Source organism: Nestor notabilis, unplaced genomic scaffold (genome assembly GCF_000696875.1).
Source record: "Nestor notabilis isolate BGI_N333 unplaced genomic scaffold, ASM69687v1 scaffold4947, whole genome shotgun sequence".
Lineage (NCBI taxonomy): Eukaryota > Metazoa > Chordata > Aves > Psittaciformes > Psittacidae > Nestor > Nestor notabilis.
In genome coordinates this window covers 1,146-19,633 of record NW_009935943.1, presented here as the reverse complement: position 1 = coordinate 19,633, position 18,488 = coordinate 1,146, and the positions used below count along the sequence as shown (strand labels likewise).

The following is an 18,488-nucleotide window of genomic DNA, read 5'->3' as shown; positions in this document are numbered from 1 at the left end:
ATGAGCACAGTGGAGATTTGGCTTTCTGGATTGATGTATAGATTTAGAAGCCAATAAAATACTCTGAACGAAAAAGGACATACTTCTTGGGTGGAATGGATACTTAACGAAGAAATGGCTTTCAGGTCACCTATAGTTACATCAGTTCTACAAATATCAACAAAGTAAATCTTTGTAGTTGCTTATTGATTCTGTAAAACGATGATAAAAAGTAGGAAAAGGATGAACCTGAGATGAACTGTCAGCCAAGATCTGTTGACAGTGCAAATAATGTCCATGACAGAGACAGAGCAGCCAGGAAACAGGGTACTGGCATTGCCTCTGGGCAGACTGGATGGGAGCAGGACACGGATGTGCTGTAGGAAATCCATGGGGAAATGCTGCCTAGGGTCGCCCAGGTTGGTTCAGAAGGCTGGTTTCCATCCCCACATGGGCCCCTGTCCTGAAGTACAAGGTGTGTGTGTTATACTGACTGTTCAGCTCCCTTTTTCCACCTTGGAGGGTTTTACCTTAACCAGGACCTGGCATTGGAGCATCATACCAAAACTATCGGCAGTATTCAGCCAGGGCTAGACCTGCCTAAAGGCAGTGAAGAGCCTGCAGTCCCTTTTGAGATGTGTGAGACATGACGGACACAAAGACCTTTTGCTGATTCTTCCCATGGTTCAGGATTTCAGCTGCACATCTCATAGGTACCATTAACGTCGCTCCACCCTTCTACAGCAATCCAAGTGCAGGATGAGGCACTCAAAGGTGCAGTGCCCCAGGAATCCTCTAGAAAATGGCCATCCCCTGCCTTACTCAATGGGGGACTCACCAGCTGCACTGAAATGTCAGAAGTGTTTGCACAGCTGACAGGTTGCTGAAAATGGAGCATTGCCATAAATTCCCTTCATCCAGCCAAGTGCAGCTTAATATAGACTTAGCTGCACGGTCTGTCTCCCACACAGAGACTGAGAGCTGCCACAGCTCATGACCAAAGCATGAAGTTGTTGATTTAACCAAATGAACTACTGCTAGTGAGGGGGAAAAAGAAAAATATCCTTTAAAATCGATCTTTCTCTTCAGGTTTAACAAGTAATAGAGAAAGGAGGGAAGAACGAACATGTCTGCACTCAGGCAAAACTCTGATGATGAAGAAGTGTGTACTGAGGACCTAGATGAAGATGAAATCCTGGCAAACCTGTCCCCCGAGGAGCTAAAGGAGCTGCAGTGTGAGATGGAAGTCATGGCCCCAGACCCTGAAGTCCCAATTGGGATGATACAGAGGGATCAGACGGAGAAACCCCCAACGGGGAGCTTCGACCACAGGTCCCTGGTTGACTACCTGTACTGGCAGAAGGCATCCAGACGCATGCTTGAGGATGAGAGAGTTCCTGTCACCCTCTTGCCCTCTGAGGTAACAAACAAAAATCACTAACATTTATTATGCATTTGCTGTGGGATCTGATTTATAGTTTTAATACCTTAACCTGCCTCTGCTTCCATCCCTTATGTAAGGTACAGTACAAATTGAAATTAATCCTAAAAGCCTCAAACCTGTCAGCATCCAGCTGGGGCTGACATCAGGGTTAGTAATTTTTTAATTGCTTTTCATGAGTGTTTACTTAAGCTTTTTAATATAAGGAAATCTTAATTCTGTTTCAGCAAAGCAAACCACTGCGAAATTGTCATAAAATCAAGTTTGGAGGATGCAACTGTGTGTACGGAGCAGCACCATGTTGCTTTTCCATAGAAGACTACATTAATCATATGTATTAAACTAATTAATTGACAGAATTTAATGTCCTAGTGGACAAAACCCCAGAACGCTGTATTTTAGCTCCATGAGTTAGTCCAACCCTTTTCAACACAGTGCTTAAATTTATTCTACTATCCCTATGACTTTGAAATAAAGTTCTAAGGTCACACTTAGATGTTTTTCAGGATGAGGGCCTCACTTAAAAATAGGTTTATAGGATGGAAGCTTGGCCAGATGAAACGTATCCATCCCTAAACCTAAGTGAATTTGAGGTAACCGATTCATTTTCTTTTTAAACACTACTAGTTTTGCTATTGCACAGCACATCATGGACTTCCCAGGCCAGGTTTCGTGGGCTGTCTTTGGACAAGACAGGAAATCTAAAGGTTTTTTCCCCTCCTGCAACACTCTTTTACCCTCGAAGAGACAATATTTTTAACACTTTTGGGGTAAAGTCTGGAATGAGAGTGTAGAGCTGCCTGCTGTGTTTGAGCTGGTTAAATGATCCCCATAATAAACCCATCCACTGCCACAGCAAGTAGGAACCACAGCCCTGAGGGCAGGAGTGACCTGTGACCTTTTTGCCTGACTTTTGGTGAAGCACAAGCCCTGCCTGAAGCAGTGCAAATCTCTTACAAGATATCTTGATCTGTATTAGTGCTTTATTGGCATTTCTCAGTGACAGAGGAGCCACTTGCAAAAAGATGCTTGAAAAGAAATCTCAGCTAGGAGGGTCTCTGGGGATGGGGGAAGTTTGCAACTGGTGTTATTTTGTTGCTGGAAGCCCCACTGCCTTACAGGAGCTGTGTGCGGGGTCCAGTTTCCTATCTCTGGACTCAAAACTTAGCTAATATTTTGCTTTCTCTGCAGTGATGTGCTTCCTTAGCTGTGATGCTCTGGCAGGTACTAGAGCAGGCAGCCTTGTTTTCTCATGTGGTGGATGACTTCACTGTCATTACAATGTGCTCTCTTTGCTCCTCCTGGGGCTGAGCAAACAGTCAGTGGTTAACACTGATTTCCAGTGGTTTGTGGCATATGACATAAACTTTCTCTTGACAAGGAAACAATAAAAATTACACAAAATCCAGAAAGACACTTTAGATGAGAGACTCTTACCCCCCAGAAGGGTTCAAGGACCATCTTAATATAGCATTAAATATGTGCAGGTTTTAATTGTCAGGATTTAATATTACAGGCAAAGATGAGAAAGTGGTTTGCAGCCACTTTAACAGCAATCATTCCTGCACTCCCAAGCAAGCCAGCACAGCCCTGAATTACAGGCAATGACACTTGAGGATTATTCCATAATGTATGGTCATAGAGGTATCTAAATCCAGCCACTACGTGTTTATTTGAGCAGAAGGTTAATGTAAAGAAGCTGTGTTCAATTATTTCAGCTGTGGGGTTTTGTATCCCTAGAGAAGTGGTGCGGAGGAGGTGGAAGAAAAGGACGGAGGCAGCGGCAGGAGGGTGCCAGGAGCAGAGGGAAAAGAGAGACATTACAAAAACGAGCACTTGTCCAACTCAGGAACACAATCTTGGGAGACAAAGAAGGATGGGAGTGATGAGGAGAGAAAAGAGGAGGAGGAGGATGAAGAAGAAGAGGAAGATGATGATGATGATGAAGACGAGGAGGAAGACGAAGATGAGACTGAACTAGAAACAAAGGAGACTTACACCAGTGAGAACCGTCACAGTAATCAGATAAGTAAGAAACCAGGTACAGAATCAGGAGAAGGCACAGAAAAGCCAAATGAAAAGAAGATATCAAAACTAAACATCCCCCAAAAGTTAGCACTGGATACGAGCTTCATGAAGATAAGTGCCAGGCCTTCAGGAAACCAAACCAATTTAGAAGAGAGTCTGGAGAAAGTCCGAAAAAATAACCCAGACATGAAAGAGCTCAACCTGAACAACATAGAAAACATCCCCAAAGAAATGCTGATAGACTTCGTCAATGCCATGAAAAAGAATAAGAACATAAAAACATTCAGCTTGGCCAACGTGGGGGCCGATGACAACGTGGCTTTTGCGCTGGCCAACATGCTGCGGGAGAACAGGAGCATCACCACGCTGAACATCGATTCCAATTTCATCTCTGGCAAAGGGATCGTTGCCATCATGAGATGCCTCCAGTACAATGAGACGCTGACGGAGCTCCGCTTTCACAACCAGCGGGGCATGCTGGGCCACCAGGCAGAAATGGAGATCGCCAGGCTGCTGAAAGCCAACGCCACCCTCCTTAAAATGGGGTATCACTTCGAACTGCCGGGGCCCAGGATGGTGGTGACCAACCTGCTCAGCAGAAACCTGGACAAGCAGAGGCAAAAGAGGCAAGAAGAGCAAAGGCAGCAGCAAATGAAAGAGCAGAAGGAGTTGATAGCGATGCTGGAAAATGGACTTGGGTTGCCTCCTGGCATGTGGGAGATGCTGGGGGGACCGCTGCCCCAGCTGAGGATGCATGAACCCCCGCAAGCCCCAAAACCATCTGACCCTATGGCTATGTCTCTGAGCAAAAGGCAGGAGAGCGCAAGGCAGCCGGCCCCCGAGCAGCCGAGCAGGGAGAAGCCTGTTGAATTCAGAGTGGTCAAGCTGAAGAAGATTCAGCGCAAACCCGCTGTGCCTGACTACGTGGAACCCACCGAGAAAACCAACCTCAAAGACGTCATCAAAACACTTAAGCCAGTCCCCAGGAGAAGGCCACCTCCCCTGGTCGAAATAACCCCAAGAGATCAGCTACTAAACGACATTCGTCAGAGCAACGTCGCTTATCTTAAACCGGTAAGTGCTTGGTGATGGTGGTGATGGAGGGAGTTGTGGTCACCTACTGTGCTCCAGAGCTGCTGTTTGACACGTTGGCCATTCAGTGGGGTGTGCAAATGTACCCATGCGCTGTGTGTCATCATCCTTCTGCATCAGGCTGCCATTCCTGGGTGCAGTTTCCCCTGGCAGCGCAAAGGTATGGCTTGCACAGAGAAATGACAGCAAGAGCTGAGGCTGCAGCCTTGCACGTCCCTCTTCGCATCCATGAAGGTAAAAGAAAGGACATTCACTCAGGAGGTAAATAGAACCACAGAAACTCACCGTTAGCATACTAATGATAGCCTATTAGTTATGATAGGCAAGTGCTACTGCAAGATGTTTGTTTCAAGAGAGCATCAGGTATTATTTTCCGTATTAGTCCATTCTCAGTCCCCCATAAACCCCATGTTTCTCTTTTCAGTAGCAGTATTTTTCTTTAGCCCTCACTTTACACACAGGAAACCACCATCACTTGTCCCATTTGATGAAGGGTGAACAGAAACACTGGCAGCTACATAATTTACCAGCGACCACTCTCCTTCCATACCGCTGCAAACCAGGCCAAGGCTGCGGGAAGTGGGAAGGGTCTGGTACAGTCATGGTCTGGGACTGCCTTCAGTTGGTCTGGTTTAAATGACATTAAAACTTTTCATGTAAGGGGGAGTTTCATATATTTTTAAAGTTATTTTCATTCTGTAGAGTTACGTTCTGTAACAGTGATAATACAAAAACCCTTGCTACAACAGTTTTCCACATGTTTGAGCCTTATATTTTAAGTTCTAACAATAGGATAAGTAAAAGATGCTTTTTCTCAGCTGCCTGAACATTTAACACATTTTTACAGATGCCTAAAAACATTTCAGGTAAAATAGTTGGTCCTCTAAAGTACTCTTTGCTGGCAAAAGGTACAAATTGTATCTGGAAAGGATCTGAAATCTAGTGTAGCGTAGCCACACAGCCTGCGGACTTGCTACCTCCTGCCTCACCCAGTAACAAGGAGTGTGTTATTTTAGTGACCCTCTGTTTAAATCAACTGCACAATTCTAGTGCTAATAGGAAAAAAGAAGTTAGATCCATTAGCAGAGAAGATGCAGCAAGGTTGTAAGAAGAAAGTACCACAGGATTTTTTTGTGTTTCTTTTCAAGCCAATCTTTGCCACTCAAAGTGCTCAGCAGTCATAACTCGAGCAAATGTGAGCTCAACATCATCATGGCTTTGAGAATCCAAGTCTCTAATTGTGATAACTGCCTTTTGGTGATGCTCCTACTTGGGTACCAAATACATTGGCCACCTCTCCAAATACTGATTGTAACTTTTGCTTTCCTTAAATGTTCTGTTTCCTACGGCAAAGCACTCGAACAGGTTGCCCAAAGAAGTGATAAATGCTCCACCCCTGGCAGTGTTCAAGGCCAGGCTGGATGAAGCCTTGGGTGACATGGTCTAATGTGAAGTGTCCCTGCCCATGGCAGGGGTTTGGAACTAGATGATCTTAAGGTCCTTTCCAACCCTAACTATTCTATGATTCTATGACATACTAAAAGCCAAGTGATGTATTTGTATCTAGTGGTTTTGATGCATCTGTTTGTGTTGCTAAGGCTACAGGAAGAGGACAGAAAGTTCTTTGCAATTAAAAATGGTCAGTAGTACATTGTAATTCATATTCTGTTTAATATTGACATTTTAATATAGTGGGCTATATTTTGCTTTCATCTATACCTACATAGAAATAACTATCCCCTCAGTGATTCCAGAGAGCATAGCTTGTCCTGAAATTTTGACAGGGGTAGGTGCTGCAGTGACCTCTGACTCTGGTCCATGTTTAATGTGACTATTCTTCTGCCAAGCCAAGTTTTGGGGTTGTGGTTTTACTGGTCAGTCCAACTCAGCTGCAGCCAGGGCCTCTCCTCAGGGTATTTCTGTCCTTTCTAGGCCAGTCTAGATTTTGCATTTCAGTCTTAGCCAACAAGACTTGCTCTTGTAAAGGTCATGGACTCATCAGGGACTGTAGCGATAGGACAAGGGGTGATGGGGAAAACAGGGGAAGTTTAGGTTAGATATAAGGAGGAAGTTCTTTACTGTGAGGCTGGTGAGGCACTGGACCGGGATGCCCAAAGAAGTGGTAAGTGCTCCATCTCTGGCAGTGTTCAAGGCCAGGCTGGACAGAGCCTTGGGCAACATGGTCTAGAATGAGGCACCCCTGCCCATGGCAAGGGGTTGGAACTAGATGATCTTATGATCCTTCCAACCCAAACCATTCTGTGATTCTGTGGTTTATCTGTGTGTGCCAAGACTGTGTGATGGCAGGTTGGTTCTTCATGGCCACAGGATCTGCTGCTTCCCCCCCCACAGGAAGATGGAGGATGACGGTGCTGGTGCTCTGCTGGGCACAGCCCTCATTTTATACAGCAATGATTAAGAAACCTGCCTGCTGCCATGTGCCAGGGAGCAATAGTGAACCCCAGCTGTGTCCCACTAAATCCTCAGGAGGTTTTTATGAATGAGGGCTGTGGGGTTTGGGGTGGAGGGATCAACTGATGGTCCGTCCCAAATGGGCCAGAGAACAACTGCTATCAGAAGCCAAGGAAAGATAAAGCGCAATGGACATGTATTTGGGGTTGGATTTTGTTTGGTCACTTGTGGGGTTTGTTTTCTTTCTGGTCCCCTGTCATTGTGCCACATGGCTTGGATTTGGGGCATTAGGGTATTATTCTCACCTGCCTGCATGATCTTGGTAACTCCTTATTTGCCTCGATATCCTCAGCTTCATCTCTAAAAAGGGGTTTTACTGCTTGAGCAAAGCTGGGTGTTTGTTCACTCTGTGGTGGGACACATCACTTGCAAACTGATTTACTGGGCATCAAGTGTTGCACATAGCAAGTGGGGAATTACAAACAAAAGAAATTCCCAAACAGAGCTCCTTGGAGCTCCTAGCTGTTATATTTTGATCTTTTTACAGTTTCTGGAGGTTTTTATTAAACTAATCTGGCTTGGGAAATAAGACTGATACATTTCCTCCTCCTAATATTTACTGTTGTCTTTGTCCAGGTGCCATTGCCAAAGCAGCTGGAGTGAGAGACCAGACTGCCCTGAAGAAAACAAACTGGAATACAGACTATTCAAGTTTTGCTTACAACTGTTTCAGCAGATGTTTTCTGCAGAACCCAGGTGGCATATATGACTCTTTGGGAACAAAGCTTGTGATACATACTTTTCTAAGCGTGCTGAAAACGGCTGGCATGGGAAAAGTCAGTGCTAAGCATTTCCATCAGGTATCAAACAATCCCAGTGCCATCTGTCTCATGTGGATTTGAGGCTCCAGTTTGTTGTGGGAGTATTTTCTCAGAGGCATCAATAACCTTGTCTTTCTAGATTGTCAGCGAACTGTTTTGCTTCCTCGTTGTCCTTCTGCTGCCAGATTCTGCAGGAATATGCTGTCTGCTTTATCTTATCTTTCTTTTCACACACATGCTCCTTTATTATTCCCTTGTCCATGAGAAATGTATTTGGTTTCCATGTATACAGCTCCATTTTTTAGGCTAAGGAAACAGGAATGAAATAAAGCTCTCTGTAAGATGTGTGCAGCACTTCCATGGCTAACAAGACACAGAACAGAACGACTGCTCTGGTACATCAAAAACCTCAAGCTACCTCTATTTCAGAACATAGTCTCGTTGGCATTGTACCTGATCAGCATGTAAAAGGTGATGCTGCGCTCTGCTTTGAGAGCTGTAATCTTCACTCTCCACGATTCACCTCTAGCCATGATATATTCCTTAATTACAGCTGCCTTGGAGCGCACTGAAATCCCACTTGAGGTCTCTCTCCACACCTTTCTCATGGCAGGAGGATGAGCCTCACCTCTCTTTGCCAGGGGTGCAAGAAACTCATCATTCCTCCTATGGAGTGTGAATAGCACATCTCACCCCTAACAGGGCTGGATGAATTGGGATTAAACCTTCATGTACACAACTTAGTTTTTTTCCTTAATGCTTTTGTGATTTGTTTTTCCTCCCCTTTTTTAATCACATTTCACCAGATTTTTTTTGCCACAAGCCTTATTTGTAAAGCAGCTACAGGTAAGTCACATCCACAAGAGATGAGATGTTTTGGGGTGGTTTAGTTTTTTTTTAAAGCTATAAGGCAGAGGGAAAGAACAAAGCCTTTCCCTTTGCTAACATGCAGCTCCCCTGCATTCCTGTGGCTGATACACTTGCTAAAAGGCACAGCTTTGAAGTCCTGGCAGGATTTCCTTCAGGTGAGTTTCTCCTAGCTCCTGCCTGTAACTCTCAGCAATCCCAGTCCCACCCTGCTTCCCCTTCCCAATTTGTTATACTAGTCCTGTAATACCAGCAATACCCAAGACCTCTTTGAATCCAAGGTAGTTCAGGTTTTCCTTTATCCTTGTCCTTTGTGCATCTATCACCTGGTCTCTTTCAAATCTCCATCTTCCCACTTTGTAAAGCTCTTTCTCAGCTCTGCTTCCATTTGCAACCGTAATGCTCCAGGCTTGGGAAACTGGCTGATGTATTGCCTAAGACATAGCTGGTGGTTTTTAAGTATCACCTAAGGGGAAGGAGAGAGCTATTTCTGCATGGCAGAGACATAGAAAAGGAAGTAACATTTTCACTGCACCCATTTCATACAGCCCTCTGGTTTTGTAAAGGATAAAAGTAGGAAGGGAAGGAATTTGGTACTTCTAACCAAGCCCTCACATGGAGCACAGCAGCAAATGACAAGTGCAAAAAGCAGCTCTGCCAGAAAGCACTTTGAGCATGCTTATCTCCATACTGGTTTCAAGGACAGGCTGAGACTCCAGCAGTTGGGAAAGGAAGTACAAAGGAAACTAGAACACAATCTCCAACTCAATCTGCCAGGTCCAGATGACTGCTACACCCAGAAGCAGCCAAAGCAGCCGTGCTGCAGAAGCTGACACGTATTACCAGGGTACAGACAGGAAGCCCTGCTCTGATCCATGTTCTCCCACTGAGCAGCTTCTTGAGTGATCACAGGAGGCGGGAGGCAGCCAGATAGAGAGATCACAGTGTTAGTCTGACTGCAGCAGTACTGCTCCAGGCACAGCTCCCAGTAATCCTAGAAGCAGAAATCCCTCTCAGGTAATTAAAAGCAATATAAAATCCCAGTTAAGTGAAGCAGAGTTGTGTAAGAGACTGAAACAGCACAAACAAATGCCTGAAGTACTCCACCTCTGTCAAGCAGCCTGCACAAGGATGCAAGAGCAAGGCCATAATCTTTCTGCAGCTCAGGGGTACCTCATGCCTCAACGGAGTTAATACAGATACAGAGCACTCAAAGCCAGCAGCTCAACCACAAGCACAGGCTTGCAGCACAAGCTGCAGGGTGACAGATCTCCCACCAGCACTCTATGGAGTTCCACCGACCACTGCAACAGAGACAAGCTCAAGCTTCCAACCACTTTTCCCAACCTGAAATAAACACACTCAGTAATCACCATTAGAATTTATTTTTCTTCATAACTGTGTAGTTTTTAAAATTCTACAGTAATGATGAAGTCAGGCTACTACGTTCTTGAAGTGTGGAAACAGTTTTCAAATAACAAAGACCATGCGCTACAAGTGAGGAACAGGCCATTGATTCTTCAGCTGGAATATACAGACATGTTCAATAAATACTGATCACTTTAACACTTAAATGGAATGACACGTTCAGATTTCCACACAGTTCACTATGAAAACAGTATGGTAAGTTACAGAAAAGCTTCAACTTTAAGGATCCTGGTTTTCTTTGTTAAATTAATGACTCTGATTGATAGAAAAGAGAAATGCGAGATCATTTGAAATGGCGTGTCACCTGGACAACTTTCCCTCCCCATTGTTGGTAAGTTCCTGTTATCAAGATAATTTCCAGAGCTGGCAGTTAAGTTAAAATATATAAAAGAATCCACCACCACCACTTTCAGTAGTTGTTACAGGTAAATATATTCATGAATTTGGAATGGGTTTTCAAAAACCATATCTTGACATTTATTGCTTTTACTTGTAAACCTGATATCCAGTTTATTCCTTTGAAGAGTGTCAGAAGTAGAGAGTCGGTGAGATTCATGTTTTACTTGTATCTTTGCATTCTGGTTAAGAAGAAAGAAAAAGATGACCCACACTCGAGAACACACATATACCTCCATCTACAGAACAGCCTCTACAGACTAAAGTAGAACAAGGTAAGTCCTAAAGTAGCAGTATTTCAAAACATCAATAGGGTAGAAACCCAGCTCATCCAACGAATCTGAAGCCTTTTTCCCTCCCATGCCTGGCCATAGTTTAGCTGGTATGTCAGGAGGTTTGGCTCTCCTGCAGAGAAGAGCAGCTTCTATAGATCCAGATTTCGGAGAGACGAGAGGTGTGTTTTACTGGAACTGACAGAGACACATGCCATATTCTTCATGCTTAGATCTATTCAGACTGTTTCCCGGCTGCTAAAGGAGGAATGTGAGCTGAGGGCAGGAACCCATTCTTGTTACAAGTACTGCACCGTTACACTACTAGTTCAGTGAGCAACGTGGTCTCAATACAGACCACTCAAGTGAGGGATTTGGAGGATGCAAAAGACCTACTTATGACACTCCAGCTCACTTTGAGCATCGCCAGCCTGAAGGTGGTACCCAGCAAAAACTGCCTAAACTGCCATCTTGTAGATCTGAGGTGGAAGGGGTGTTACTTTTAACAGACAAATTTGCTACAAGACAGTTGGAAAGACTGCATTCCATAGGTTTCCATCTCTTCCTCCTCTATCCCCCAGAAGAAGAGACAAGCAAATGCTTTTAAGTTAGTATGTATTTGTGTAAACACCAGAACATTTTGCTATACAATAGAAAAAGACTGCTGCTTCTATGTTCTTAGAGGAGCCCTGAAGACATTGGAATACCTGTATCCTGCAATTATTAATCTGTACCACGTGCATTTCCTGTTTTGTACACAAACTGAAAGCAAGCTTGAACAATAGTAAATAGCAACTACACTCCTGCAACAGGTAAAAATGCCACGTTGCAGCTGCTTACTCTTTTGCTTTAGATATGTAGTCAGCCAGTTTGTTGATACTATCCTCCTGCTGTTCTAGAGCATCCAGTATGATGCCCATCGGGGTCTTCTTCAAGCCTATTCCTTCCATCTTGTTCTCCAGCTTGTTCTTAATGTTCCGGAGCCTCAGAGAAGCATGGACAAACATCACTGCATGACAGAAACACTTATTAATTGTTAATGCCCAAGGAACGCATAGCTCTTGCAGCACTCCAGCACCGTGACAGCACTGGAAGAAGAGGAAGTCCCAGTGACCACTTAAACAATCACAGGTACCCATTTAATAATGACGTTAAAGATGGCTTGTGCTGTTTTGTGTCCCCTCCCCACCCAAGTTCGTTTTGAGGTCATTTAAATAGAGATAATGAAGGCAACAGCCAATTTAGACTCTGCGGACTTAACTGAGACAGCTCAAACCACATCCTCTTAGCCCCCCAGAGGAGAATAATACTTACAGAGGAGAGGAAGAGTGATCCCAAACATGAACACCATGACATCTCCCAGGTAGGAGATCAAGAAGTAGCTAGATAGCATGATGACCACTACAAATGAAGTTGGGTACTGCTTCTTCAGCTTGCGGAGGATATCCTTGTTGTGTGATACCCACACAAACCCCATGAACACCAGCACCACCACAGTACCACCAATAAGCATATTCAGGGGACTCAGAAATCTGGAGAGGAAAAAAAAAAGAAAATAGAAGAAAGCGTCCCATTTCAGAGCCTTCATGACTTGTGTCCATATAGCAAACATCTAGCTCACTGGTAACCTGTTACTAGGGCAGTAAGGCATTAAGAAATCAGTTGTTGCTGTCAAGACCTTTACCAGCCTGAGTTCTAGGCAGAAGCTAAACACAGCAACAAGTGCAACTGAACAAGCAACCCTTCGCAGTGAATTTAGATAATGTTTGTCTTTATGTTCTCATCCTGAGCATAGCTCAGGATAATGGGAGTTTCTGTAGCACCTCATCAATAGCAGCAATCATCACCAAGACCCCTTGTACCAGTGTAATCAACACATTCATTTGTTATCAGACCGAGCAAATCCCAAGAGCAGATGGAGCCAACAATCAGCTGCCCAAGCAACTGATCTCCCTACACATGACCAAAACCAGGCTCAGCCTAGCTCTTGAGATGAGTTAGTTTTTCATATTAAGTTGTCTGGGTTTGCACAATGGGAAATGTAGGGCAACATTAAGTAAAAAAGTTACTTTACCATTTCTTATTTCTGAATAAACCTTATCGGTTTACACTTAAACAAAATGATTTTGTGAACCTGCAGCAGGAGCTTACCACCATCAGCACAACAGACGTAGCCCTGCCACAAGCAAGCATGCCTTAGAGTCAGAAGGAACTGGAGTATGGGACAAAAGTGGAGCCAGGCATGGCAAGAGAGTCACTGCTGAGGTTTGTGTTCTATTATTGTTACCAAGCAAACCAAGCCACAGAGTAGATCAGTTTTGGACTATAAACAGCAAGTCCCTTTTTTGGGCCAGGGCAAGAACATCACCTGCTCAAACCACTTCCCAAGTATTCAGAGCTTGTTGAGAGTCAAGCTTTCAGCAATGACTTTGCTTAGTTTGTTTACATAGAGTCCAGGTTCTATTATATTTACTTATACAGTAATAAGTGATGTGATTTCATGTGCATTCTGATTTACTTGCTTATATGTGTACTGATTTAATTACACAGCAGCTGAGGGCTCTGAGCTGCTACAACTATGACAGTAGCATAACACTGACTTGCTAAAGCCAGATGTAGTCAAGATCTCCTCCTGCAGACTTTACTGTTCCAAAGCTAACAGGCACAATGAGTCACCACTCCACACCACTGCTGAGAAGGATCCTTTGGTCTGTGGTCTGTGCTTCATATCCGGCACAGGCAGAAGAAATCTGCTGCTAGACTGGTATGCCAACACCCTACCTGCAGCACCAGAGAGCATTCTCCTGGAGAAGGAAGAACCCCCAAGCATTATTTGAGAGGACAGACTGGCTCTTGATTCTTTACGTCAGTTGTGCCAACAGGAGACAGGACAACTGGATAGAAAGAGATTAAAATTCAGACTAGTTCCCCACCTGCTTCTGCTACTCATGCTGAAAAGCCAACAGGGCTTTTTGGAAGTGGTGATAGGGCAGACTTGCTTGTTGCATCTGAGTCACTCCCTGTCACCAGCCAGATTATATTTAGCTCTGAATTGTCAATCTAAATTTTCCAGGCTGGAAAAAGTGAACAGCATTGCTCTGGAAGGAAATCATTTTAATCCGTGCTCCTTTGCAGCAGGAGAAGGAGGGTGACTCATGACTGGACCACACTAGTGCCCGGCCTATATACGTACTACAGGACATATGAGATTCTTAAGTCAGAAGTCACCTCCACATCACTGCTATCTTGAAGCAGAAATGGCCAAACTTGCCCAGGCAACTCACAACAACCAATTTTTTTTCCCAAAAATTCATGTACAAGGTAACCTGGAAGCAACAAAGGGCTAGGCAGAGCTCCACTCCACATTCTCCCTGTGTCTGTTAAATACTCTCAAAGCTTTATTTTCCCTACTCTCATTACAACTTCAGAAACTGGTGGTGAAGAGTAATTCCTCTGTATTTATAAGGAAGAGACCAAAGACATCTCTTTTCTATGCTTCTTACTGGTATTACACAGGTTCTGCATAACTGACTGGGATATGAAGAAAACCAACCCAACGACCAACCAAAAACCCAGAATGCATTCAAAAGATCCCACTTTCCTGTGGAAAGTTATTTGAATTACATGTTTTCTGAAGTGGGCTGCATTCCAACGGCTACAAGGAAACAGTGAACATAAGTATCAGATGAAGTCATTCAGAGCCACACGAAAGCAGATGGGGATAGCAGTTGCCACTAAAAACTGGTATTCAAGTTACCAGCCATGTGTCCACAGACTTCAATACTGTTGATTACAGTACTGGATAGGGTGTCATATGCCAAGCTCCCCTTTGCTGCTTGACTCGCCCACAGCGTAATTCGCAGCACTAAGATTCTCATAGAAATTCATATATAGAAACTTCTTCAGCAATGGCATTTTTGGGGAAGGCAAACTTCCATTATCCAGTTTTGCTCAGATCTGTTGGCACAGTGCTCTCAATAACACAATAGCTGAAGACAAACAAGGAAAAATCATGGACACGTTGTTTTAGAATACCAGCATCTGGGGAAAAAGAGAGCTGTAGAGCAGCCCAGAATTCTCCTTACAGTTGAACCACCAACACCGCTATTGGCTTTATTTATGTAGAGATCAGAACACAACATGCCAAATTTATGCTCATGCAAGAAGGCTGGAAGGCTTTCAAAGTTGCAGAGACAAGGTAAGTGACCAGCCATTACGTATGTTACAGGATACTTTCTAAATATAATTCCCTTTAGCAGGGATTTGAGACCTTTCAAAACCCTAAAAACATAATGCAGGGCACTATTAGCATGGCAATGGTGTGGTAACTTGAGTTTACATTGCTCAGATGACTTAGGGGGAGCAAACATTTTTGGGGTTGGAGAAGAAAACCACTAGGTTTCATGATTCTGAAAGGAGTCAGCATGACAGGATTAAATAGCATTTTGGGTTCTAATAGCCCAGAGCACCCCAGCTGGATGATCTCCTTCATTGCCTTCTGTGTTAGGCTACAACACTGGTAGGATGCTACGACCTCCAGCACAGCTGGGACAAACTGGCAAGGAAAAGCTGTCGCCTAGATTGAGTTCCAGCAACACTGGAGGGCAACTTGCAATTGCACTCCTGCTGCCCTTCAGAGCTCAGGTTTCCTTCAGCATCTGCTTCGATACAAAGTAAAGAGATAAGGAAAATAAATAAAAGAAACATCCTGCCTGGCTGTAGGGACATGGGCATTATCCTGTGCCAAGTAGCACCACGGGATACTTTGTGTTTGGGAAGTAGGACCAGAAGACAGCAGAGATGTTGGCAGCTGGGTGCGCAGTTGAGTGGGAAGAAGTACTGGCAGCTACCTTTGGCCAGTAAAACACGTTAAGATACCTTTTTTTACTGGATTCGTATTTCTAGACTCTGCCCTTACATGTATCACTAGATGGGTTAGATTTGGTAGGTGCAGGAAAGCCCAAAGAGCCCTGCTTTCAGTGACTTACCACATCACCTCTTTTTGTCAGGTAATTTCATGTCTGCACACTTCTGCACAGCCTTAGAGCAGAAGAGGTAGCAAGTTATTTGGAGAATATATGGCTGTAGCATAGAGAAAAAAGAGCTAGGCAAGACACAACCTTCATGCAAGACAAGAAGCCTCCTACAGCACGAGCCCAGAAATAGGACAGGCCACATAAAAAGCAAAAGCAAGCTAGTTCCATCCTTAAATCATGTCCATTTGAGATGACTGTCTCTGGATGACTATTCAGCGGTTGCTGCCACATCTGTTTCTCTTGCATGTGACTAGGCAAGTCTGAACAAAAGCCCTGAATAGAAGGCTTGCAGTCATTGAGAACATCATCTTTTTACTCAGAGCAGCTCAATTAGGCCATTATAACAAACAAGCATGAAAATTCCCTTTTAGAAGACCTTTTGCTCCACCATGTTCTGAGCAGTGGGCAGGTTGGAGAACTTAAATGCTTCCTTCCTCATTTGTATTCATTTAAATAACTTTAAAGTCCTGACTCCTCTCTCTTCGTACTTGTAGCTTCACTGAGCTTATAGCTGCAACTAGAAGTAGCACTAAAACTACATATGGCACATTGTCCCAGGTGGTGGCCCTCAGCATTCACAGGTTTAGCAATGCTTCTGTACTTGCTGTTGCTCACTTGCATTGCTTTGAGGAGCCAGATCTTTATGAAGTTATGTACTAATATCATTAGGCAATGTATGTTTTAAAGCAATGTGTTTTGCTCACTCATTCTTAATCTTTCATCATGCATTAGAGAAACTGAGGATTTTGTTGCTCTGGGGTCTTTGTTTTGGCAAGGGAATTGCTACAAGCACATCAGCTGAGGTAGTGGTTGCGGGGGACAAAATAAGAGACACGCTCATTGCTAGGGGTTGTGCAGATGGACAGAAGGTGTTTTAGAGTAGAAGTGGCAAAGGTAAGAGACATCAAACCTCAGGCTGCAAAGGAGACATGCCAGAAGAGAATGAAGACTTGCCTAGATGCAGCACTCTGAAATCCACCTTTTAACACTGTCAGATTTAGAAACTAATTTTTAGCAAGTGCATGGCAACGAAAGCCTAGAAGAAACTGCATCAATTTAAGTAGTTAAGTTTGAACTGCAGGACAGAGCCGCCTTGTTGGAGTAGGTGAAAGCATGGACAAATTCCACTTATTAACCAAAGTGATTGTTCGAGGGGAGCTGCAAACTGCTGTGGGAGGCACTCATTTTAATAAGTATCTGTACAGCACTCACAATGACAGGGCCCTGGCTCAGGGTGAGAAGAGGCAGCCCAGCTCCTGTGCAACTGGGAGAAAGGGCACATTTTGATTCAGTAAAGATCCTGGGTTGTATCAGCAGTCTACTGCAACTGAGCTGGGGAAGGGAAGGGGGAGAGGGATGTTAGTAAAGATTCATTCCTAAAGGAATTTGGAGGGTGGGGTGGGTGGAAGAGACAAGGCTGCTACCACCAGCCTGTGTTAGCATGAATTCAGTAGTTCTAGTTTCTTGTTCACCAATTTATTTCCTACCTAGTCCTGTAGGCTGAAAGCAAAATCTACGTTATTACAAAGCACAGAACATCATTTACATGTAACAGGAGCTATCAGAGATGGCAGATGGAAGGAGAAAGGCAGGGAAATGATACAGCAGAGACCATTACAATTCCACTCACTCATGGTAAGGTTATTCCATACCATGTAGGGAGACAGTAAAAGGCTGGAGAGGTCAACTCCATTGTACGAGAAGCAGTAAACTGAAGCTGTGGCAATAAAAGTCATACTTCCGGTATCAAGAACACTCTAGGCTACAAAATCAATGTCACCCAGCACCACCACAGCTACCAAGTACTACAATAGCTGAAAAATACCAACTCTGTGTTACAAGTCTGCGTATATAATTAGATGGTTTAAAACCAGGTATAGTTGGTCATGGGGTAAGTTTAGTTTTCATCCCAGGAAGACCACTTCATCAGCAGTTTCAATAATCCTGCCATTAGGCCTATGTACAGCCCTGGAGTTCCTAAAAAGCCATGATTCATCATTTATCACTCAGGGATTCCTGCCTATTGCAAAATGAAGTGCAAGACAGCGACTTAGTCATCAATTTAAATTTGTCAGAACTTTCTTTACCTTTCTCCCAAAGCCAAATGAAAAATCTAACAAATAAAAAAAAAAAGAATAGTTTCTCTCTGTTGAAATATCATGTTTCCTTTAGAGTTCTTATCCCATCCGCTTTTACCTCAGTGTTGTAAGAATCGAATTCATCACAATACAAAGGCTCCAAGACAAAATCCCACTCCATGTGCTACTCATCTGTAAGTTTTCAATTCAGAGGGTTATCTCTCAATATTAAGATATGAGAATTGCAGTTCTGATGTTAATCTCCACCTCCTGTGTCTCTCTTCCTCCTTCATCTCCCAACCCAGGAAAACAGTGCAAAATAATTGGGAGATATATTACCCTTGATCTGAAAAGATGAGAGTTTATAAGGAGGAATTTAGGAGACTGAGTAAAAGCTGCTGCCATCCCTGTTTTCCAACCAGAGGTATCAGAACCGTTTACATTTTTCCCCCACCTTCCTGGGGAGAAGAGCTGTCCCCTTGCTTTCCATAGCCACTGTGATTTACCTACTCCTTGAGAGCTGGCTGCAGCATTCTGCTGCTAAACAAGGGTAGATGAACACAGAAGTTTAGACCAAGGTGGTACAAGAATAGCAAGACCATGGAAATCTCATTTTTCCAGACTAGTAGTCTATTGAG

The 18,488-nt window shown here is 43.9% G+C and overlaps 2 protein-coding genes across 2 annotated transcripts; one reads left to right on the top strand and one right to left on the bottom strand.

Moving 5' to 3' along the window:
* The first annotated feature begins 1,105 nt into the window (after positions 1 to 1,105).
* Positions 1,106 to 7,615, top strand: LMOD3 (leiomodin 3 (fetal)). The gene is made up of 3 exons (XM_010018073.1): positions 1,106 to 1,399; positions 3,161 to 4,522; positions 7,589 to 7,615. The coding sequence occupies exons 1-3, from the start codon at positions 1,106 to 1,108 to the stop codon at positions 7,613 to 7,615; spliced, it is 1,683 nt and encodes a 560-aa protein (XP_010016375.1).
* Positions 7,616 to 11,085: 3,470 nt separating this feature from the next.
* On the bottom strand, positions 11,086 to 12,272 carry ARL6IP5 (ADP-ribosylation factor-like 6 interacting protein 5). Its single transcript, XM_010018072.1, has 2 exons — positions 12,051 to 12,272; positions 11,086 to 11,745 (listed from the first exon to the last, which is right to left on the bottom strand). The coding sequence occupies exons 1-2, from the start codon at positions 12,247 to 12,249 to the stop codon at positions 11,573 to 11,575; spliced, it is 372 nt and encodes a 123-aa protein (XP_010016374.1). The 5' UTR covers positions 12,250 to 12,272; the 3' UTR covers positions 11,086 to 11,572.
* Positions 12,273 to 18,488: the final 6,216 nt, after the last annotated feature.